The sequence below is a fragment of the Athene noctua genome, chromosome 1, assembly GCF_965140245.1.
Source record: "Athene noctua chromosome 1, bAthNoc1.hap1.1, whole genome shotgun sequence".
NCBI lineage: Eukaryota > Metazoa > Chordata > Aves > Strigiformes > Strigidae > Athene > Athene noctua.
This window is the reverse complement of record NC_134037.1, coordinates 28,150,664-28,175,692: the sequence shown is the minus strand read 5'-3', so window position 1 is coordinate 28,175,692 and position 25,029 is coordinate 28,150,664. Positions and strand designations below refer to the sequence as shown.

General features: G+C 37.6%; 2 protein-coding genes across 4 annotated transcripts in view; both read right to left on the bottom strand.

Moving 5' to 3' along the window:
- The window catches only part of TINAG (tubulointerstitial nephritis antigen), a 49,048-nt gene extending 33,102 nt beyond the window's left edge, over window positions 1–15,946 (bottom strand). Inside the window, exons 1-6 of the mRNA XM_074922419.1 lie at window positions 15,577–15,946; window positions 11,169–11,232; window positions 10,057–10,146; window positions 8,336–8,450; window positions 2,453–2,576; window positions 121–271 (exon numbers count right to left, since the gene is read on the bottom strand). Of these exons, the coding sequence (XP_074778520.1) occupies window positions 121–271; window positions 2,453–2,576; window positions 8,336–8,450; window positions 10,057–10,146; window positions 11,169–11,232; window positions 15,577–15,946 (914 nt within the window). The remainder of the gene's footprint in view (window positions 1–120; window positions 272–2,452; window positions 2,577–8,335; window positions 8,451–10,056; window positions 10,147–11,168; window positions 11,233–15,576) is intronic.
- A 5,775-nt stretch (window positions 15,947–21,721) lies between these two features.
- Window positions 21,722–25,029, bottom strand: part of MLIP (muscular LMNA interacting protein) — a 122,372-nt gene continuing 119,064 nt past the window's right edge. For all 3 annotated transcript variants that reach the window (XM_074895763.1, XM_074895765.1, XM_074895764.1), the window contains exons 14-15: window positions 24,854–24,888; window positions 21,722–22,062 (exon numbers count right to left, since the gene is read on the bottom strand). In XM_074895763.1, the coding sequence (XP_074751864.1) occupies window positions 24,862–24,888 (27 nt within the window). In that variant the 3' untranslated portion in view covers window positions 21,722–22,062; window positions 24,854–24,861. The remainder of the gene's footprint in view (window positions 22,063–24,853; window positions 24,889–25,029) is intronic.

The window sequence follows — 25,029 nt, the reverse complement described above, 5'->3', positions numbered from 1 at the left end:
GGCAGAACTAAATGCTTCTTTTTTGAAAGGTCAGAAAGCATCACTGTAACAAAAGCAACACTGTAACTTGAGCAACTGGTTTGAGTTAAAATAATCTAAGCAGATAGATAAAATATTTACCCATGTGTTTTGAGATATCTCCAAGCACCATCAATACTTCCACCATTACACCCATGTTGATTCCTGGTATCACAAGAGATCAAATTCTGTGCAGAAAGATTGTCCGTGATCTGACCCTCGGAATGAATTGCTATTCTATCTGCTGCAACACCTGTTTCAAAATAAATTTTCTGTTATCAAAACCAAATAATTAGTCACAACTTCACGTTGGTTATTCTGAAAGAGGGACTGAAATACAACTTCAGTATTTTCTGTCTTTGGAGGTACCTTTACATAACAATACAGATATAATCTGTACAGAATTTTGAGAAAGACGATTGTGAAACTGCAAAGTATCATGAGCAACTTTTCTTAATGTTATAAATCCATTGATTTATGGGTTGTGATAAAGTCTCAAATACCTAAGTATCAGAATAGGAATTTACATAATTTTTTTCTGATAGACTCTACCATGTTTGTAAGTGCATATTTATCTCTGGTTGACTTCAGCAGAAGATGCAAATTGCTCTGCTCAATCTCCAAATCTCTTTTCTTTCTTTTCTGCCTTTCCTTCCTTTATTTGAGAAAAAAAAAAAAAAACAAAAAAAACCAAAAAAACCCCAAAAATGAACAGTTCTATGAAGAAAATAGTTCAAGACTGAAAGTTTTACTGAAAAGAATATTTGGAAATAGTTATATTAATGTGTAAATGTGGGATTCATTAGACTTTCTTCTCTTATCACACAAAATTTTTTTCTGAGATAGACACCTTAGATGTCTGAACTCAAGCAGATAGTCATAATTCTAAATACTAGTGTATTTATGCACTGTTTTAAAGGCAGACTAGGTTAACTGAATTGTAGGTGAAATTAAGCCACTTCTTTCTTTAACAAGTGACAATGAAACAATTATTAAGCCCCTATTCCAGTCATTAGCTGTGCTTAAATTGTATTTTTATCATTGTTAGCCTTTCATTTTTGAACATGAAAATAATTTTTTAAAATTCCTTAAAATCTAAAGCCCCATCAAAATCAACACTAACTTCAGTGAGTTTTGGATGAGACTTCAGAAGAGTGGATTTGCTGATGGCAGCTGAACAGGACTGTCTTTCATGCTTTTGTGAGGTGACACATGATAATGAATTTGTTTTCATAGATGTAAAAACTTTACTGAAGAGTTTTGGAATACTTATAGGAATTACTCATGATGAGAAAAAAATGATACAGCAGTGCTTGTTTATTCATTGAGCAATGAATAATCTTACAAAAATTTATTGAAAATTCAGATTTAAAACGTTAGAAGCAACTAAGCACGGGTAGGCATCTCGTAATACTTAACATTGAAAATGGTTACGTGAATTAAAATCATTTATGAAAGGGAAAATTTAGACTGGAAAGTCACTCAGTGAGCTCTGTTCATCTCTGCAGTAATCTGTCAAGAGAGCTCTTAGAAACTCTCTTGGTTTTCTCTTTTAAAACTACACTGGACAAGGCATATTAGTAATAGAGCGTCTTCAGTCTGATTTTGGCAGGGAGCTGGGATTAACTGACCTAAATACTGCTTTCCTGCTCTTACTGTTGTGATTTAAAGAACCAGCTGCAGAGAACTGAACCTGTGAAAACCCACTGGCCAGATCAAATCATAAAGATTGATTGCATATGTTTTTCTCTATCATTATATATCCCAATATGAACTGAGATCTATTGCAGCATAAGAAAAACGAACATAATTGATCACTGTAGCTTCTCTGGAGAAAGTGACATGAACACTTCTGTCCATTTTTCATAAAACCAGAGATTGTAGCACATGAGATTGAATTGCATTATTGATATTTCTTCGCTTAGAGAATATGAAAACAGTTTCTTCCACAAATATCTAACCAGTTTCTGGCTTTTCTTCTCATAAAATTATTGAAAAGGTTGTACTTGATTTACTTGAATAGCAAGTGTTGGACAATGGCAAATGCACAAATACATAAATACATATAAAAACAATAAAGCCACCTGTTTTAAGCTTTCAAGTATGTAGTTGTGCAAGCAGAGGATGCAGGTTTTTAAAAGTTACTCTACAAGTTTTGATAAAGTGAAGTAGTCGATTCATTTTCTACTTTCTGTCACCAAAAACCTCCCTATGCTTCACAAACTTATGAAAAGCAAACAAAGCTCTACAGCTTAGGTTGACTTTTTAAGACTTTGGGACAACTTAGAGGAAAGATGTAGCAATATTAAATGTTCCTATTTGTTGATAAAAAGTGAAAAGCAAGCTGAAATTACTTCATTACTAATCACTACAGATTTTCATCACACATTAACATCAATTATATTTTTAAAATGAAAAAAAAAAAAAATATTACTTGCAGTTGAAAAAGCCCAGGATGCTCCACAGTTCCGTTGATCCAGAGGATCATGAATCCACTCAGGCCATGCATAAATGGCTGAAAAAAATGCAGGAAATTTTTCTTCTGGAAGTGAGTTTCCCTAAAACAAAATGTAGGAGATCTGTATATGCTTCAGTTCCTAATTTTGTCTTAAATTTTATCCTAATTTTGTTTTTGAAATTCTTTATTTTTAAATTGAGGAAACCTAAAACACTGGCACCTGTGTCTTCCCAAGCATCCCTGTGGTGGTTACCCTGTGGCTGGGTGCTGTGGACCCTCTGAGAGCAAGGTGGTTCTGGCACTCCACTAACTGAGCTGGAAAGTTGAGCTCCACAACAACCAACTGGAATAACCTGTCCAGTTTCTCTCTGCTGTTTATCTCAAACAACAGTTCCCTATGAAACATGTTAATTATAACCCAGCTGGCATTTTTAGAAAGAAAAGCCTTCTGCTACAAATAGCAGTGGAGTTAAATACCTGTTACCAAATTCTCTTTGACACGTGGCTGTAGGTAGGAAATTTTATTTACCATGGGGGACACATCAGTACAGTGTATGATTGGTTTGTTTTTTTACACAAAGATTTTTGATCTCCAGCACTTACTCTCATTTCAGAACAAAAATCAATGATTTTCATTCTGCTTTGCAATCTGATGTTGAGTTGATGAAAATTCATGGTCTGCTTGCTAAAGCCATTTGAACAGCCATTTTTTGGCACCTTTATCTCTCAGCCTTAATTTATGTCCTCCCAGCTTTGCACAAATATCCTCATATGCAAGAACCATCTGGTCCAACTGCTAATAATTTGTTCTGTGAGTCTATCAGTTTGTCTCAACTGTTGATAACATCTGTTCCAGAGAAAAATACAGTGTACAAAGTATGATAATCTATTCCTAAGCAAAACATTCCAGATGCTTCTTTCTTATAAGCAGGCTCATACCCTCAAGCCCAATGGCTTCTATCCTGTGCAAATTCCTTTATTTTACTTTGATTTACTTAGTCTTCTAATTCTGGGTGTCCTTGCTGTACCATCTTTCTAAATTGCTTATGTGATGTAAGTACATACCTTTTCCTAAGATGATTTAAATATTTGAGGCCAGTTCTTTCAATCTATTTCAGGACTCTTGGGGAACCAAACTTTACCACTTTGGCTGTATCCAGATCACTGTTGCATACACTGGGAAACAGCAGTGCCTCCATCCAGCTTGTACTGCTGGATTTCCCACAGAAAACTCATGGCTGAGAAGAAGTGGGTAAGGAAAAAAGCAGCTTGTACCTCAGGTCTGTATCTGACATTGGATCAGGATACAGACCCAACAGACAAATTGTTGCAGTCTGTGCATATGCCCAGACTCAGTAACTCTCAAGTGCTTCTAGGTTCATTATGTTAGATGCAGGCTGTGAGTCCTAAATGCCATTAAAGTATACTGCAAGCTGTTAAGTCACTTAAGTACTTTTGAAAGTCTTACCCCCACCCATAGCAAGCCAGTAATCTTTTAAATCTTGATAAAATATTAATCTCAGTATTTTTATTAATCACCTTCAAAAGTCTGCTTTTTCAAAAGCTTGTTACAACCTTGTTAGGACTTGCAATTTCAAATGACACGCAGAGAGCAACAGTTAAATCAAAGAATATCTTGCGAATTATCATGGTGTTCATTATAAATGAGCAAGAACATGTGCAAGATTTATTTTGAAAATTAATTATATAGGCAAAATCCCAGACAAATAGCATTTATTTTACATGATGAGACTGCACATTATCGACGAGGAAACAAGCAAAATTTGGCAAAGACTTATGTGGGCAATGACCATTTACAATGCTAAAAATGAGACAGTTGAGAAAGGCAAAATTCTAAACAGATCTTTGGTTTGAGACAATGTATTACTTTACATATTCCTAAATTATCAACAATGTATTTAATAGCCTCATATTGTAAATCCCAGAGCAAATACCTCATTAACACTCAGCCTTGTCATTTAGAAATGCAGGACTGACCTGTAGCCAGAAACATTAGTTTCTTGTGTCAGAAATTGCTACCCTGATATTGAGAAGCGCTGCTGTTCTTTGTCAAACTGTAAGTCTAGAAAAGTGTTTCTCAACATCTGTTCCATGGACCAGCATCAGACAGAACGGTGCAATCAGCAAAATGACTGGCAAACTATTTTTAAACCTTCACATGTATTCTCTGCAGTGAATCTAGCAGTCTGGCCAAAGCACGAAGGTAAGTGGATACAAGCACTTGTATTTCAGCTATGACTTCTTCAGAAAAACTAGATAGCCCATCAGAGAAAAAAGGCTGAAGATTATTGAATCTGCAAATGTGGAAATAGTGTTTCTGAGGGAAAGCAATATTTTTTTTTAATGTAGGGAAAAGGTTCTGGACATCATTTGCTTTGTGAAGACAAAATGGACATGCATGACCTTCAGTCTGCGAAAGGAAGATCTAAAACCCCTGAGCATTTTTACTATGAAAAGTCATACATCAGTGGAACACCTGGTGTATTTTGTATACCTTCACATTGTCTTTACGAGTTCTTTGATACTTAATACAAAATGATGCTTTATTACTATCCCTGTTTAATTTGAAGCAATGTTATGAAGCTATATTTGTAGTTGGATATGTCAGTCAAAGAAACAACTAAAAAGCCTCTCCTCCACAACTAAACTTTTCAGCACTGCTGAGAACTAAGAATCTGCCACAGAGGTAAAGTGGTTAATAGAAGGGCTTTACATTCTTGAATCTTTTTTTCCATGCAATTAAGTAAGGAGCCCCTTCTACACAAAAATGTTTTGTCAAGCATCCACAAAAGACAGTAGAAAATAATCAGAACAGGAGGTTCTTAGCTACCAGAAACTGTCATTTATTCCCTAAACAGTAGACCAGTAGCATGTTGAATAAATTTTTGTTTAAAGTAAACAAGAAGTTGCATTTAATGAATGAGTAGCTATGGTTTTCTTTCTGCATTAACAGAGCTACCAAGTTTTGATCAGGTAAGCACAAGATACAGCCAAAAACTCCTGAACACTTATGGTAGCATTTTTATCAACTAAATATATGACTTTGGGCAAATGACTTGCAGTTTTCTTACTTGCAAAATTAATAACCTGAGAGAATGCATGAATATTTAATTACTGACAATTCATCCACAATAAGTAACTGCAGATGAATTGGTACTGAACAAGGCCACATAAAGGTCAAGCCATTAAGGTTTGGAGAATGCCTCTGAAAAATATTAAACAGTCATTATTTCTGAATTTTACAATATCATTCATATCCTTTTACTGTCTTGTGAACTGTCACCTAGTTACAGGTAAAGCTTAAAGGAAACACTGTCATGAAAACTCACTTGTTTTTTATCACTTAGGACTTAATGTGTTAATATGCTTCACAAAGTATCAGTGACAGAAAATTATTCATGGAAGGCAAAGCAGGGGCAAATGTCTTGGAAAATCTGGTAAAATACTCATCTTTAAAAGTGCCTGGAATTTAACTCCATGGCTACTATTTACTTGCCAATTAGAATATGTCTATGTACCCCTGGTGAGCTTAATCCATGCTATGAAATTGCTGGATCATGCAGTAATGGTAGATATGGAACTGGCTATGAGTAAAGACGACCATTTTTTGGTATGTTTTTGTGAAGTATTAAAATGTGCCAGATAGGAAATTTCCCAAGGTAGAACAAGGATGCTAAAGACATGATATTCTTGCAGAAAACTATAGAAGGGGACAGAATCAGGGAGATTTTCAGCTTTGCAGGAAGCTTCAGAGAAAAATATTTTTTTACATCAAGACTAGCTAAGACAGAAACCACTGGGGTAAGAGTAAGAAAGGTCTAATAATTCTGAAGAGAAGCCATAGGTAGGAGACAGGCTCATGTACAATTCAGAGCAATTTTCCGCATGTTCAAAGAATTCTCCAGAAGCTGTCATACAGACATTATTATTTTATATTTTTAGGGGTTTTTTAAGTAGAAAGGTTTCTACTTAAAATTTTAATTCTGTGCAAAGCTTGTGCTTCCGGCAACATGTAGGACTTCCTGAGGGCTAAATGCATGAATGTGCAAAGCTGGATTTCTGAAGAAGAATGAATTGAAGATCCTTGGGTGTCTGGCAGAGCCAAAGGTAGTTGGGTTGCAGCTCAGATTTCATAAAGAGATAGCAGATAGGGAAAATAAGCCTGAGAAATATATTGGTTGAACAAAGGCTGTAAGTAGTGTAGCAGTAAAAGTAGCTACAGGAAGCTTAATAACAATGATTCAATAGGCTGGACCAGCTATCCCAAGCTGAATGGAAAAAAGGAAATATCCTAAATAATTTCTTATAAACTTCAATTTCTTGTTTTCCTAGGTGGGATTTGTCTCACCTAGTGAGATATCTGGTAATATAGATGTCAGTCTCTGAGCTAGTACATAATCACTTTTTGTTTCTGCTTTATAAGCATCACAATGTACTCCTCAAGGATAAAGACAACAACAACAAATCAACGCCAGTTCTCTTCAGCCTCAATGCAGTTCACTGGTAATTTGTGGAAAATATGTACTAACTATGGCACTAAACGTTTTTATGTCATTGTCTTATTTTGACTTGCCATCTTCAACTGAAATGGATCTTCCTTTGGCTCTGAAGAGTACTCTAGCAAACCATATGCAGCAAAAATCCAAAGCTTAATTTCTGTCAACTTCTTGCTCTGACAACCTTCCACAGTGTAATTTTGAGCAAGCTGGCCAACATGGGCCACAGCCCAATATCTCACCACGCTGGTGCAGAAAGCTGACTTTGCGTGGGACAAAGAACCAGTTTGCATCAAGGGAAAGCATTAGGATTATTAAAATTCTTGCAGAGGCACATGGCCCTCCCCATCTTTCCAAAATCCCCTGTTAAGTGGTAGCTCTTCACTGTTGTCCCCACAAGGCCTTCTGTGATGTGGAAACCCTTCTGCCATACACATTTACAAGAAGCATCAACAACTGACGTCAAATAGATAATCAAATGGTGTCATTTGCCTGAACTATATAGAAGATAAAGATTAAAACCTGCTATATTTAATGGCATTTGCAAACCTTAGATATATCTACTTGCAATTTTTCTAATTTCACTGTGGTGAGGAAGGTAGTTTTTTCAGTCTATGATTTCCATAATTCTGGATCTTCTAAGAAAGAAGCTAAGTAACTGATTCAATACATTGGAAAATCTACTTTGGATTCAATAACTACACATTTCCTCTTTAATTGCTTAACCTACCTACATAATTTAAAGTATATTTGCTTTGCTGCAGAACTAATTTGAACATAAAAATATGTCAGGAAATTTAATTTAGCTAGCATGAAAATGGCCATGGCCAAGAGGTTTAGAAAGCTGTTAGAGAATCATCTTGTTTTCCCATGTTCCCCATCACTTTTCTTTCCATTTGGCCAGAACTCAAGCCTCCTACTGCATCTTTACATTGTTTTATCCTATGGGCTTTCAGAGCTTCTTTCTAAACTGCTGTTTAGTCTCAGCTGTTAGCCTTAATACACTATGCTCAGATTTTTTTTTTTTTATGGTTGCAGCTATGTTTGCAATGATTAGCAAATGGAGAGGACAGTATGGAATCATCCTAAAGAAGCAAAGATCTACAGTGATAAGTTAATATTGGTGCACAGCTTCCCAATGGTTAGCATTTGCTTTTTCTCCTTCTTGTTTGATTTCCATCAATAGGACCACACACTCTATGGTTTGGAGAACTAATCGAGGAGCTTCATATTAAACATGGAAGCATAAGTGTTAAATCCCTGAATCATTATCTTATAACTGTCCACATTTTTCCATTTGATAAAGTTATTTTAAAAGTTAACAACTGTACATTACACTTACTGGAACTTCTTTCATATTCAGCAGGGAATGAGATGGAGGGAAGGTGCCCAGGCGATTTTTGAAACCTTCTTCTACTGTCATTCCCCAGAACTGACTATAGTTGTCAGCCTTCCATCTTCCTCAAAGAAGAAAACAAACAAACAAAACCTAAGTTAGACATGCTACTCACATTAATACCTTGTTCCTTTGTAAGAGCACCACTAACAATAATATCCAGAAATAAATCTTTCAAATTACACTTCAAAACCTGTATTTAATATGCATGAGAAAATATTCAGCATGAGCTCTTCCACTGCAAATGAGTATAGGATGGACCAACACATCAGTATATGAAAAGTAGTGATTTGAGACAGCATCGTGTCAGCCTGCAGGAGATGAGCAAGCAATGCTTCAGAGAAGTACTGGAAAACAAGATGCTCAGTCATAACAATTACTGTTGTCTTGCAGTTATGCTCAAATTATGCTTCAGACCAGATGCCCACAGAGAACTAATAGCTTCATGTAGTGAGTTATATTGCTTCCAGGCTTTGGTGCACCAGCAGTGAAACACTGTTGATCCCAGCAGAGATCCTAGCTGACACCTTCTGCCAGAGTTTTACAGCAATAGCCAAGTTGAAAGAAAGGACCCCCTATGGCTCTTTAATTATTACTTCCCTACTCTCAGGTAGACTAAACTCAGATTATAGCATTAACCCTGCAAACAGTATGCACAACAGAAAAAAAAATACCTTGCAGCCATACACATTTGGAACACATGGAAAATTATTACTATTGTAAAAGAGCTGAGCCACAGGGAAGAGCATTCTCTCTACCTGTTTCTTTCTTACTTGTATATAAAGAACAAGGAGGTGGAATTCATGCTGCCCAAATGAGAAGCCTCATTGCTCTGGGTCTGCCTGTAGTCAGTGAAAGGTACAAAGACCTGCAGAAGTTGAGTCATAACTCAGGTGGGCTTAACCACCCTGTGGGAAACCTTACCACTTACCACTGACGAGAGGTGAAGGGCTCCAGGTGCCTAACTTAATTATCTAGCCTAACTCCATTGGTTTGAATGTCTCTCATGAAGTATAAAATGTTTCAGCATTGAGTCACAGCTTGAAATCTGGACAGGCTTTGTTGGTGTATTTAGCACCTCAGCTAAAGGCAACCCTTGTATCTGTGCCTGTAAATGGCCAGCAGGTTCCTAAAGCACAGCTCTGGAACTGGGGTGTTCGTAATCCCTCTGCACTACCTGGGAGGAATGAGAACTAGTAGCAAGAAGTATACCAAGCCCAAAAAAGTTCAGATATCTTGGTCTCTATTTGGTCCAGTGTCCCCTCTTCCAATGCTACACAGAGGCCTGTTATGTGGAACAATGCACTTGAGGGGGGGAGAAAAAATTACTTTAAATACCTATCAAAAGAAATAAAGTGAAGAATAAGTGAAGGTGATCTAAATAGCATTTTGTGAGGAAAAAAAATTACTACATTTGGAGAATATTTTATATAGATGTTTACAATGTCAACCCTTACCAGCATGAGAATTTCTGTATCTTTCCATTTAAAACGCTAAAATATCCTAGAGATTTAGGGAAGTTTCACAGATGTGCATTTACTGTAAAATTGATGTAATGTAATTGGGAAGGAAGGGGTGGGGAAAACTGCGTAACTTGTAATTTGCACATACATACAATGAGCAATAAAGTGGTCTGCAATGAAACCTTAAAATAAAAGCGTTCTCACCCATAATCTCCAGAATTGATGTGCTGAATTAAGTCTTGGCGAACGAGGCATGCTTCTTTTGAACACTTCCAGAGACTTTGGATGCATTTGCTAAAAGGGCAAGAATATCACTAAGCAGAAAATGAAAAGTATGCACTTCAACAGCAGAAGGAAGATGAAGAAAAAAAGTATAAACAATATAAATGTCACATAGTATTTATGAAAACATAATGCTACTTCTCGCCACTTCACCACCTAATGAATCTTAATTGGAACAAGGTGGGAAGGTTTACAGCCTGTGGGAAAGGTCATACTTGAAAAATTTTGCTTCCATTTTTGTGAAACGATACCATGGAAAAAGGCAATATCCTGTAAATGAGATGTTTTGAAAAACTTTCACTCTGGAAACCCAGAAAGGAGTCATGTGGCCATAGACACCTTGTTTCAAGGACCCTGGGCTAAAGTCAGGGCTGTGGGGGCTCCAGCCCTGTCTGGGTGCTGCTGGAGCCCCCTGGGCTGCCCTGGGGTTGGAAGGGAAGGGAGAGTTTTTGGAGAGGCAAAGCAGGGAGGTGGCTCAGGCAGCTGACTGTCAGGGCGGGCAGCAGAGGTCCCCTGTCCGCACTGTCTGCTCCTGTCCCAGGGCAGAGAAAAAGGTGCTCAAACAGTTCATTCCTTTTCTGCATAAATATACATATATATAACCTTCCCTTATGAAATAATGTAAAGCCTCATCACTCATGCCAATGAAACAGAGAAAAACGTTCTAAAATAATTCCCTAAACTTTAATGATATTTGTTTTGTCTGTGTTCCGGTCAATGCCCACATCTAGGCTGAAACCATTTTGACTTGGGTCAGAGCCAGCAGATTGACTGAGCAGGAAGAGAGTTAGGCCAGTGAGGAGGAGATTTTAATACTATAATTTTTATATCTCGATTAGAAAGCCCATTGACCTCTTACCATTCCTCTAAATTGACTGTAATCTAGTTCTAGAATACCTTAATACAGTACTACTCTTCCAGCCCTTTTGATTTGATTACATGTTTAATAGGAATTTAAGGATGCTCACTACGTTAATTCCTGTTTCATGACATATGCTAAATGAAATTCAATTTGATGTTCTCTGAAACGTTACCAGGAATTGCAGTTGTCTTTAATTATTGTTCCTTCTCCATAATATTGGCCATCTTTATAACAACCTGCCAACATAATATAGAGATGTGTGAAAAAAAAATCATTTTTTAAATGAATTAAGTCAAAACACTTGTTATTATTTAATTAATTGGTTGTATGCAGTATGCATAAATTATTTAGTTGACAGTTGGCAAAATTGATTTCCAGTTTCTTCCAAGTAATGAAGGCAGTTTGATGTATTTTTTTACCATGTACATTATCATTCATAGTAAATAAAATCAGCAACAGATTCAAAACACCCACTGAAAAATGATTCTTACATGTAAATAATTCTTCAGATAAAGATATTTTCCAGTAATAAACTTTAAAAGAGTATATTTCTAATAAAAGTCATTTTCTAATTGGCAATCAAAATAGAAATAATTTTTTTTTCCAGTTATAGATTTTAAAAAACTATTAACTACTCCAAACCTATTGTAATATATTCTTTTTTTCTCAGCACTTTAATTCCTCTTTGAAAAACAGACAGATCCATTACATTTCAAGGCAAATGTATGTTTCATATACTCCCCAAAACCCAGTATAAAACCTAAATTGAGTGATGATCTTTCCAAATTAATACACGTCTCCTAAATTAATTTTTTTATAATATTTCACTGAGAAAGGACTTTATGTGTGCTTTAAGTTCTTCCGCATAAACTGTTTCTTTGGTGTGCTTGATTGTCAAAGCTTCAGTAAAAGAAACATGCAGAATGCCTGCACAGGCCTTTGGATCAAGTCTATAACTAACATTGTACATTTATCACATGGGTCTTTGTTTTCCAGCCTGTTGTCACACTTCCTCCACTGGTGAGCCTACAGATAGAGTTCGTGTTCCTTCCCCCACTCAGAGGGTTTGGAGCCAGAACCCCCAAGTTCTCCTTTCTCCTCCATCTTCAAGAAGCTTAAACCTTATTTCATATTAATATATTGCTGGCTTGCATTTGCATTATATCATGCTTTTTTTCTAACCACAAGTGTGAGGAAGATCATCCCGCTCTCATGGGAAGGGCGGAAGTTTGGCTGCCCAGACATACAAATGTATGCCTTGGCTGGCTAGATCTCCTTTATTGGCAGGAGAGCAATATGCACTTCTAAGTCGTAGCTAATTTCATAACAAGTACAAATGTAGACTAGAGCTGATGAATTAATTATAAGTGCCTATCCTTCCTTGTTAGTCAAACAGCAGGCTATGTTAGCTAGCATAGGTGTAGGTGAGTTGTATCCTACCTAAGCAGTCTAAGGCCCAAAGTGTCTGCTCTAATTCTGCCTCTGCTAAGATCTGAGACATTTTTCAGAGAATACCCAAAGCAAATTTTTTAAGTGTCACAGTTTCTCACAGTCTGACACAAAGTCAGCATCAGAGAGTAGCTGGAAAGAGGCATCAGGCAAGATATTTCAAATATATCAAGGGAAGGAAGTATTGATGCAGTGTCTGAGTGACAGGATGGAGCCTCAGTGGAGTTCTGCTGACAGATCTCACTGCCCATGCCCAAGATAAAATGCAAACCTGGACAAGTACAGAAGAAGCTTCATATTAATGTATGATTAGGGAATTGAAGATTAAGAATACACAGTTCCTTTAGTCTAGCCAAATTAAGATTTAGGAGGCCTGGAGTTTTGCCTGAGGCATCAGTGGCAGCGAGCAGAGATATCTAAGCTAAAAGACACTGCATGAGAATACAGTGAGACTGTCTGGCTGTGAATATATTAGGTTGGAATATTAATATATTAAGTGGGAAATTAATTAATTTGAACATGCAGCCTGATGACTTTATGAATGGGATTATATGATGTGAAAATCATGATTGCAATGAAGAGTATTTGATAAATGATGACTTCCCTCCCAGTCCAGCATCCAATCTTTACAGCTCTTACTCCTTTTGCCTCCAGTATCAATGTAAGTACTTCTGTCAGCGAAATGTCTTCAGGTTTACTCACTTGTAAGCCAGATCTTGGCTGTGTGGTTTAAAACAATTAGCAAACTCTCTTGTCTGTCACTTTTATACCACCACCAGGGTGAGATCCAGTGTGTTGACTCTGAGGGCTTTTTGTATCATCAGAGTAATTGAAACAAAAAGATAAAATAAATAATAAATATAGTCAATAAATAAAATTCTAACAGTTCTTCTAATCACAAAATTTAAAATAAAAATAATAAAAATCCAGAACTTCTATTAGGTATCTAAGGCAGGAATGTGCACAGTTTCTTCTGAAACTACACAGAAAAGCCACCAAAACATCTTGAATGCTGGGTTTGTAAAGGCAAAGTCAAAGCAGTTCCACATAGTTAAATAAAGACTGGCTCTCAGCATGGTGCACACCCATCAAAGGAGTCACAGCGTAGCTTATTGCTGCTGTGCAGCAAGTCAGTGAATAGACAGGGATCCAGAAATAAAGCACTGAGCAGTCTTATTACTGCTCATTCTGGTCTATGTAAAGCACTTCAGTTTATTGGTTTATTTAAAGAAATATGACTCAGAAAACACTGACAGCAAAACCACAGGCAACCAAAGGATCAAAATTTTCCAGGTGAAAAGTACTTTGGTGTATTGATCTTCTAGTGTTCAAATAATTCTTAGCCAAATGCAGGAGTGTAGTCTAAGTTACTAAAAGTCAGCTAATATACTTATGTAATTTCTAAAAATGATTCAGTTTGCTTAATCCTCAGGCATTCAGTCCTTTTTGTCTCACCATTTTTTCCCTCCAATTATATTTTGTCTTCCCTGTTCCTCAGACGTTCTAGTTTTAGAAAGTTCTTTTAGAGGTTTCTTTTTTACCCCCTGCTGTATTTTGGCTGCTTTATTATTCTCCTTTTACTTTCTAAATTACTTACATAACAAATACCCAATACGCATTTTAAAAAGCTGCAGACATTCCATCAGGGAAGCACTTTAAGGATCAGAAAAGTAGGATCTTGATTTGAGATGAGATATTAAAAAAATTATAAGCTCAACTATAGGACAAATAAAGGCGCTTAAATAGGGTAAATATGATTGCTACCTCCGGCAGGTATGTACAGTCCAGGAGGTACAAAACTGTGAACACGCATGCAGAAAATTGGATTAAGAAAGGCAGTAAAAATATTACCCCTCACCAATTCCCTTATATAAACCTTCTGTTAGACTTTTACCTTTTAGAGGTAGACCTAAAGCAGGGCCCACACGACAAATTGCTACAGGTTTTGTAATGATTTGTTTCCATGAAGGAGTTTGTCAAACTAGACCCACAGGCTGTCAGCTCCGGAGCAGAGATGCTGCTAAATGTTTATTTAGAGCTTACAAAAACACCGCCCTGATCTGTTGGAAATGATACACATCACTGCACCAAATAAATATGCAACAAATGTCTTTATTTATATAAATCATAGAACATTCTTTTAGATTATTAGAAACACTTTGGAAAACTAAATTTGTTTTACAGCATTTTTATCACTCCCATTTATCAGATTTTGGCTGCATGCCTAGTTTAAGAGCACAGCATCCTAAGAGCTTGTGGTCTGAGTGCTGGAATGTAAGCATCAGGGTTATTGCAAAGAAATGGTTAATTTTAAAAGATTGCAGCAGTATTTTTGTTGATTTTAGGCTTTTCAAAGTTTGGAACAGTCTCCACATTTTTCAGCCATATTTAATCTACCAATAGTAAGAAGCTACATAGTCTTAAAATCTACAATTCTAAACTTTTCTCACAACAGAGATTTGGTCTATGCAAAAGCCAAGAGATGACCAGCTGTTTGTAGATCATTATTTTGCAATCTCTAGTTCTAAAAAAAATAAACTGAGTTTAGAGTAGTCCTGGAGGAAATTCCACTACAAACTAACAAGTAAAAAATAAAATATGTCAGAAATCCTTGTTCTGACCACACCCCTTCACCTATTCCTGCACCTGAGCTGTTGCAGGAAAAATAGTGTCCCAGAGGAAAGCTATGCTGGATCAAAACCATTGCAGAGTAACTCAGAGCAATATAATTCAGGATAACCCTTGGTTTTCTTGATTATTTATTTCTACTGATGGATACAAAAATTTAGACCTTGCTGTTCATCTCATGTTAATGCATGAGGCTTTATTGAAACTGTTGAGATTACACCAATTTTGATGCAATGAAGCTATCTCTGAGAAGTTTCAGGTTGGACAGAGGTTCCGTCTAACAGAAATACAATCTAACCTATGCTAAAAATATGTCCCTAGAGACAAAGAAATAACAGCTAGCATAATTCTTTCTCCATTTTCATAATCAGTGTCCTTGTCTATTATATCTTTAGTCACATTTTTAGGATGTATAAACTCTACAGAATAATTAGTAATTTTACTTCCAAGTATATTTTTATCGTGATGCACTAATGCCAACAGATCATTTTCTTTGTACTTACCTGATGTTGGAGGTGGCCAAGGCTCATCCGACCTGGTGGGCTCAACGGGGTGGTCACAGACATCCCAGTAGTCAGCACAACAGTCTACAGGGCCAGGAGAACCTGAGGCACAGAACTGGTCACAATAACATATAGCTGCTTTGGAGACAATGTTAAAGCTGCAGTCATCATTTCTTCCTGTGCAACAGCCTCGTACCCTGCAGGACCTTCCCTGATACAGACTCCTTTTCAGCCTGTTCCACTTTGCAGAACCATCACCTTCAATAGAATAAAGTCCTCGGGAGAAATTTCTTCTAGAGTCAAGCTGCTTTGCCATCCAAACTTCACTTGCAATGTAATATAAGATCAATAGCTGACTTATGAGCCACATTCTTCTGCCCCTAGCAGCCTTCTTTGAAGGTCTCTGTGTTTCACTTTATCAATAAATGTTCATTTACTGTATATGTAATACCTTCAGTTAGTGTTCAGAAAGAAATCTGAACAGAAAGCTGCAGACTATGGTTTTCTAGGAAGACTCTGTACGTGTTAATTATTAGTCAGACATGTTGTAAACTCATTTATTTGCCCAAGATACAAAGATACTGGAAACAGAGCCGCAACTATGTATTCAACATTATGAAATGTTGGGTGCATTCTTTTGCAAGTGAGAAAATTTAGAGTAAATTTTTCAGAATATATAGAATATACATGGTCCAATGTATTAGTTCTATACTTGTAACTTCTAAAATCAAAACAATGTGAAGAATGAGTACATGGTGTCAGAGAAAGTTCTCTTTTGGGCTTCATTTACCTGAGACAAGTATGTTCTCCATATGATTGCAAACTATGCAACACTTGGGTTGCATTTCATCTACTTTTTCCTTTCTGATATGCAGGGCTATATCACTGCACTAAATTTATCCTGCTCCCCCATTTTAGTCTTGTTTCCAGTGATCTAGCTTAACTTTATATGCTCTCTTTTGCACTGTATTTCTGTGGTCAGAATTTTTTTTCAGAAAAAATCAGGTGATATTCAGTATAAACTACTACCCAAAGATATTCTTTAAGATTTGCATTTCTTTAATCAAAATTAACCTGGCAATCATTGTAAATAGCATAATAAATATCCACTGATGAATACTCATTCCGATTTAAAAGGAAACGGCTGCATTAATAAAACCACAAAGAAAACCAGAGCAGATATCAAAAGGTAAGTCTAAAAGCCTTCACTACTTGATCTATGATCTCCAAGTTTTTGAACTGCAGACCTAAAGAAATATGCACAGTACTGTTGCCAAAACTAAAAAGATTCAGAAAAAGCTGCAAAGAACTTTGAAGTTTCTAGCAGAGGTAGCATATAAGGCTAAATTTCAAAAAATATAGTAGTTTCAAATGCTGAACAGTTACAAGAAAATTTAAGTCTCCAAAGCTGAACAAGCAGAGGTAAAAAACAGTCATCCTTCTGTCTCCATTTGTTAGTAAATGAGAGAAACCTGGAGAAGCTGATGGCAGACTGTTTTCTAGGGAATGAAGGGAATCTTTCCCTTTGTGACTTCAGCGGGGCTGTTCAGTGCTGCAGGAAGTCATAGCATCAAAGGCCAGCTACTTTGAAAGCACAGCTGGGACCACAGCTGGTTTAGATGCATTGCCATGAATGGCAGAGACATTAAGAACGTGTGTGTATGTTTATATGTATGTGGGCTTGTAATCCAAATGTTCAAGTCTTTACTACAGTTTCTTGCCAGCAGTGCTTTTATTGGGCCTGCCTCCCACGCTGTCCCCACCACAGCTAAAGAACTGCAGATGAGGGGAAATTGCATCAGACCACACGATTTTTATTTTGCTCTGTTGCAAACAATCTTCTGTGAGGAAGTTAATAGAAAGACCAAGGTCAGCAACATGCAGTCACTGTACATTACATAATCGGACATAAATCTTAGCCTTCAAATTTGCTCTGTGTGTTTTTTATTAAATTTTGTTTATGAGACAAAAATCTGGGCAACATTAAGTCTGTCGCTGACTGCTATAATGCATCAAATATAATGTGAGGAAAATAAGAAAAGACATGTTCATGGAAACTCAGGTGAAGTGCTCAATAGAAATGATAACCCATTTATTTTCCTTACGTCTATGCAGTTCCATCAGTTCCGAGAGAATGACTCCTAATTTGCACTGACATTAACAAAATGTAAATTTATTTGTTATTACAGACCTTTGGAAATATTTTTACAAAGTTATCCCCTTGCTCTGGAAGCATAAGAAATAAAAAAAGCTATCATATGTGATAAACGGTATCAGCCAGTCAGATAAAGTGAACAGGCACATCTGTGCTTTAAATTACAGACCTCTGGTTTCATTTGGTTTTGTTTGGGGGTTTTTTTGAATTTTCAACTTTAAAGACTTGCTGATGATAAATCCAGAGGCAAGGAATTTGCTTAGAAATGACGTGAACTAGATTACACAAAAATGAAATTTCTTTCAAAGGAAGGTGAAAATGTGACTCGTGTTTCTAAACAGCTTTGTTTTGTGACACAAGAAACTGTGCTGAACATTGACAAAATCTATTTTTCCCAACTGTTGGCATGTGTTCAAACCTTAAAAAAAACCATGAATATATTCTATTGTGGTTCATCCAATATTTTTATTTCCGTAGTTTCTTTTGTAAGTGAAAATAGCTCTCTGTTCATTGTATGAAAGCATGCATTGACTTACCTGTAACTGTTTAGAAACAGTTAAACATGATCCTTTTTCTCTATTGAAGATTAACCTATTCCAAGCATAAGAGGTCAGCTAAACTTCTGAGTTAGGGTCCTAGTCCTAGTTCTAGTTTGCACAGTTAAGTATAAAAATATCCAACTTGTACCTGTTTCAGCATTACCTGATGTCTACACATTTAGCAGGAATTCAAATACTAGTATCACTGAACACTTGGTGGAGTAACAATTAAAAAACAGTTTAAGATGTCCAAGAACCTATTGAAAGCTGGAGCAAGATTATTCCACAGCCTTTCTATCAAAAGTCTCCCTGATTTGTCTGAATGAGCCTACTGGGCATCATAAAAATCACATTTCTAATCACTTTCAGAGTACAGGCAATAGCAATGGCCAACAAGGCTCTGAGTGCTGAAGGTCACTCCCAGGACGGACGGCAGAGGCCACCCCATCAGAAGACTGCAGCACCTTCCCTTCCTCTGCCTGCTGCAAGCGGACCGGGGTCAAGCCTTACGCACAGACAGAGGGACAACTGCAGTACTGCTACCTTGTGCCAGCATAATGAAGTGACTCTGTTAGTTTAGGAAGAAACCAGTATGCCAGACACCAGCTCAGTCATTTGCCAGTAGACACAAGTCAATGCATTAGCGAACCCATGTAACTGCTTATCTCCAGTTTAAACTCTGCAGTGATACAGGTCATCCCTTTCTTTGAACTCAAACAGAAATTTAACTGGTGACTCCTTGCACAAAACGCATCATTGATTTGTAATGGCTACAATAGCTTATACTCACTACTCTTTATTATTAATGGCTGCAACACAGTAAAAATTTTTAAAGCAAAACCACTTCACCAAAAGTGTTGTCGCACAATGTCTTCTCTTTCCCATGTACTAATGGCAGAATAAGATTAATCATCCCAAACTATGAGTGACTTGCTCCTGGATGTGTTTACACAGAGAAAAGCTGTGTGTTAAAGTTATTTTCTCATTGTTACTTTCATCTCCATATGCTTGGAGCGGGCACAGGAATGGGAGCGCTTTCACCCTGGCAGCTCATGGCTGTGGGTTTTTGGCATGGTATGGAGCAGAGCCACTTTTAATCCAAGCATTTCAGGGCTGTCTGTTTCAATTGTTATGGTGCCAATCCAGGTTACATGTAACTGGGAATAATGACAAATTTAATCACATGTCTAAGTGGATCCTGCCACAGTGTGACTTGCTATACATGGCCTCTGGGACCAGTGAGCCCAGTTCCTCAGATATTCAAATCAACAGATTTAGGGTCAAAGTCAGAGGTAGAGGAAGAGAAACTGACCGCAACTGCCCATGCCAAAGAAATCCCATTCCTCACACACAGAGATTCACACACACAAGTGCTCAAGCACTCAGACTCAACAACCACAGGTAAAAGAAGATGACTTCATAGGTATTACATTGTACTAAGTGGTTGTTATAGCCTCATACCTTTTCACTCTTCCCACTACAGTAATTCATCACATATTTTCCCACCTCAGCTGCATCACTTGGTCAAGCTCAAGGCAGCAGGTGCCACCTCATTCTTTTGTTTTTTCTTGTCAGCCCTACTCCAGCACTGCCCTGAGGTCAGCCCACTCTGAGCTCAGTCAAGTAAATACATGCGAAGAACGGCAGAACCTGTGCGTAGTATGCGTGCAGCCGCACAGCTGCAAGTGCTCTCCTAAACAGTGTCTCACCAGGGAACAGGTAACAGCAGTCATTGTGGCTTGTATCTGGATAGGAACCTCTCAGGAGACACAGCCAGGTAAGAAAATCTTGGCAGTGGTCCCAACATATCATGGACAACGTGCCACCTCCATTATGCTGTCAACACAGGTTATTGTGGACAGATTAGCTTGTGCATGGCTGCACATACCTTCAGAGAGGTGATGTGTGCAGTGAGTTTGCCAATCCCAAACCTCACCAACCAGTTAGAGGTGAAGGAGAAGGGGAACATACTGTATTTCACTGTCAGTATGAGCTCTCAGAAGGTGGTGTGCTGGTGTTGCATGGCAGATGTGTACCTACTGGTGTTCATCTCAAATGTGTGGCCCTATCTGATCCTACCAGTGAATGTTGGCACTCCAAGTCTAAACTCTTCTCTGGACCGTGGGTAGACTGACAAGGGCAGAGGCAGAAGTAGCATCCCAAACTAATACTAGAAATCTGAACAGGTTGTCCATGTGCCTACCATTAGTCTTGCCACCAAGCAGGCTTAGAGGCATTTTGGATTCATATTAAGTTTGGCATTATTGTAATGTGAATGTCACCAGTCCACTTCCAGAGAAGCCATCTTGCAGAAGGCTCTTCCCTTAACTTGTAAGCTACTCCATGCCATTTACTTTACAGTGTATGACTTGGCTAGTGTAAAAATAGCCTAGCATTGCCCTGCATATAGCTAGATACTACTCCTTGCATGAGTGAGAGCAGTCTTACATAAAAATCATCAGTTCATTTTTGTTTAAACATCTTTTTCAATGCACAAAAAGACACTGCAGGAATGATATATACAACTTATTCATATGAAAAATAATTATGCCTTGGCTGATGCACATACTAGATAGCCACTATTACATGCTCACTTAGACAACCCCAGTAAGGCAGCCAGTGAGCCTGTGCAGGGTAGGCAAGCATCAGTCAGGTAGGGAAGGACTGGGCTTCTTAATCCTCATAATAGGCTGATCCTCAGTGTCGCTGAGTTGCCACTTTCTGATTCTCTGCTTTTAAGGATTTTTTATACCTTAAGGAACATATTTTTTTTCTGTTTGTGTCCTTGAGTTGCTAGTTACACTTTCAACAAAATGCTTCTCTGTGCTTTCACTTTTCTCATTTGGAATAGCTTTAGCTTGTGAGGTTCCTGATATTTAAGCAATTTTCTCTTTAAAACTGAGTCAAGAGCTGTGCTGCACCAAATCAGGCTTTGGATACCAGGCAGCTGAACCCTTGGGCCAAGGGCTGCCCTCAATCTGATGCAGCAATCAAATTTTCTCAAGTAATGAATTCTGACCCTCCTTCCCATGGCCCATTCTATGTGACTACCCAGATACATTTCTTGTGCTAGGCAAATCTCACTTTTGATCATTTGGGCCAACTTTAATAAGTCTCTTTTTTTCCAGCCTGAGTTTTAGCATATAGCAACAAGAGAAACACCACAACCATTCACAGGATGGGGTGAACACTGTGTATCAGGCTGTGAGAGAGGATGAGGGAAAAATGGAACCATAAGCCCTCACTAAAAATAGGCAGTTATTGTGATCCTGATGGGAATGTGCATTTTACCAGAAAAATAGTGAATAAAACCTGGATAAAGGCATCAGAACTTGGCCTAATAAATTACACTATTGAATAATCAGCATTCACTAATTTTATAGTATTACTGAAAAATCAATCAATTTTTGAGCTAGATTTACAGGAGTAAAAATAAGAATCTCAACAAACATTTTGCAACAAAAATACAGCTTTATTTAATTTCACTGTTTATATTATTTCTAAAGAAAATATGCTGTATTATATTGGGAATCTTAAATCAGCAAGCACTTTAAGAAATTATATTTCAATATGGCATTTTCATGTGTGTATCTCGGGTTAATTATGCTAGTACATAAGATTATGCCTTGAAATAATATTTGATTGTTATTACTGCTTTGCAATTAGCATACTGGAAGCGATTTTTTTTTTTTTAATGGTGCTTTAAATAACATTTGTGCCTTGGATTCCTTCTCGGTATAGAAACACATCTCAAAATACTCTATGGTTTTAGCTCTTGATCCTCATTCAGGCCTGCAAAAGAAGAGTTTTTCCATGAACACAAGTTGTCAAAAATACAGATTAGTAAACCATATAACATGCACTGAGGTCACTTAATTTTTCTCATTTATAAAACGTGATGATCTGACTAACAAATGTAACTCAGTTTCACAGAAAAAAAAGCCCTAAAGATATATTCAGCCACCTTGTTTGTGCTATAGCTGTAGGAGATGACAGCCAGCAGACCAAATCTATTTTGTGAGATGCTTGCCTGTCTTTGCAGCAGCCTGAGGTAAACTGGTTTGGCACTTTTCCACATAGCTACAACTGCCCAAATTCTAAACTAAATCACTCTTCCTGAAATTTAGGCCCATTTCTTTTTCTCCTGCTCTCAGGAAGTGTGAAGAAGTGACTAATATCCCTTTTTAACAGTCCATTTGGAAGAGATATAAACCACTGTGCCTGTACTCTGTCCTTATTTCTTTTCTTCTACGTGAAGACACTGAAATCTTTCTATCTTTCTAAATCTCACATTTGTTTTTCACATAGAATCACAGAAGGTTTGGATTGGAATAAACCTTAAGGATCATCTAGTTCCAACCCCCCTGCCATGGGCAGGGACACCTTCCACTAGACCAGGTTGCTCAAAGCCCCGTCCAACCTGGCCTTGAACACTGCCAGGGAGGGGGCAGCCACAGCTTCTCTGGGAAACCTGTGCCAGTGTCTCACCAACGCGCACAGTAAACAATTTCTTCCTTATATCCAGTCTCAGTCTACCCTCTTTCAGTTCAAAACCATTACCCCTCATCCTATCACTACCCTCCCTGATAAAGAGTCCCTCCCCATCTTTCCTGTAGCCCCCTTTAAGTACTGGAAGGCTTCTATAAGGTCTCCCTCGAGCCTTCTCTTCTCCAGGCTGAACAACCCCAACTCTCTCAGCCTGTCCTCACAGGGGAGGTGCTCCAGCCCCCTGATCATCTTCATGGCCTCCTCTGGACCTTCTCGAGCAGATCCATGTCCTTCTTATGTTGGGGGCCCCAGAGCTGAACACAGCACTCCAGGTGGGGTCTCACATCAGTGGAGCAGAGGGGGAGAATCACCTCCCTCAACCCACTGTCCACACTTCTCTTGATGCAGCCCAGGATACGGTTGGTTTTCTGGGCTGTGAGTGCACATTGCTGGCTCATAGTCAGTTTTACCATCCACCAACAGCCCCAAGTCCTTCTCCACAGGGCTGTTCTCAAACCACTTTTCGCCCATCCTGTCTTTGTGTGTGTACATCCCATGCAACTGATTCTTCATTAATACTGAACAGATATGAGTAATTACCTCCATCACATTACAAGCAGTCCCTTCAACATCTCCCTGGAATGTCATTTTTTATAAGTATATCACCTCTTCAACTCAGATTCAATTTGTGGTCTCCTGTAATCCTCAGGTTCTCTCCTGCAGTATTATTATCATTCCTTTTCTGTCTGTGCTCTTCATATTTCTTTGAATTTGCCTTCAATTAATTTTATCATATTGATTTCAAGGCATTCCTCTAATGTAAGTAAGTGACCTTTTTTGAATTCTAATCCTGCCGTCCAATCTGCTTGCAAGTCCTCCCAAATGGGCATTATCTGTAAATTTGGTAAGCAAACTGTCCATGTGCTCGAGCTAGAAGACAGCATTGTAGAAACCTGTGTGAGATGTTCTCCCACTTCAGCAGCAAATGATTGTTCTCAGACTCCAGCTTTCCAATCAGTATCACATCTACCTTATGTGAATTTAATTTAGTCCATATCTGCTTTGCTTGCTTATTAATGTCATGTGGGATGGTGTTGAAGATATGCTGTATCAAACACATCCCCTATATCTGGTTTACTGTCAAAGAAGGAAATGAGATCAACTTGATAGAATTGGTTTCTGATGTGTCCCTGTGCAAGTCCTCTTATCTCCTTACTATTCTCCAGATACCTGCAAATGTGTTGTTTAATACTTTGTTCCAGTGTCTTGGAAATGCTATTACAGCTGACTTTTCTGTAATTCTTTAGATTTTCTTTTCCTCCTTTGTTAGATATGACATTGAGTTTGCCTTTCTCCAGTTTTCTGGGAACTTACTCTAATCAACAGTGTTTGAGAAATTGCTTTGGTTAAGTACTTTAACGGTAAATTTCATTAGGCTGTGACATTCTGAAAACTCCAGTTTACCTCAGTATTCCTTCAGGTGTTCTTTTTCATTTCTCTCCATGATCTTAGTCCCAAATTCTTAATGATAAGTGAAATAAACTTTTAGTCATAATTAAACTTTTTTTTTGTGAAGACTGAAACAAAAGAAAAAAATTGAATATTTCAGTCTTTTCTATCACCTATTTGCTGACCTCCCTTGTTAAGTACTACATTGTATCTTCTCTCAAGCATAGCTCATTATTTGCAGTATAGCATTGTTTAACTCTAGCAAATCGTTCATTTTAATGGTACTTTCCAGCTATGCACTCACAATATAAAATAATATTCATCTTATTTCAATGACAGTATTTCACAATCTAATTCCAGACCATACCTCAATTTCTTCCAAATATTTGATTGCATCCTGCTTAAAATAATTCAATTGTGACTTTATTCTGTGATGTTGAGATTCTGTGATACTAAGATGGTAATTATGAATAGAAAATCATTCACCAAACATAGCCAGCTTATTATCCAAACACTAAGTTTTATAGTTAAAGCATCCTACCATGTTTTTAAACAAAACCGTGAAAAATTGTTAAAGTGACACTAAAGAAGTAGTTACATATTCAAACTGTGACTCTAATCAAGTCAGAAAAATTGTAATACTCACCATCATAGTTAAACAGAACCTCTTTCATTGGCAACCTGAAGAAATAAGGGAAATAAAAGGTAAAAACAAAGTGGAGAGGAGAATAAAAACTACAGTATGATAAGCAGACACAGTTCTACAAACTGGTGGACAACTTCATATGGCACCTTGTCTTTCAAAAAGATTGGTTTCCTGCA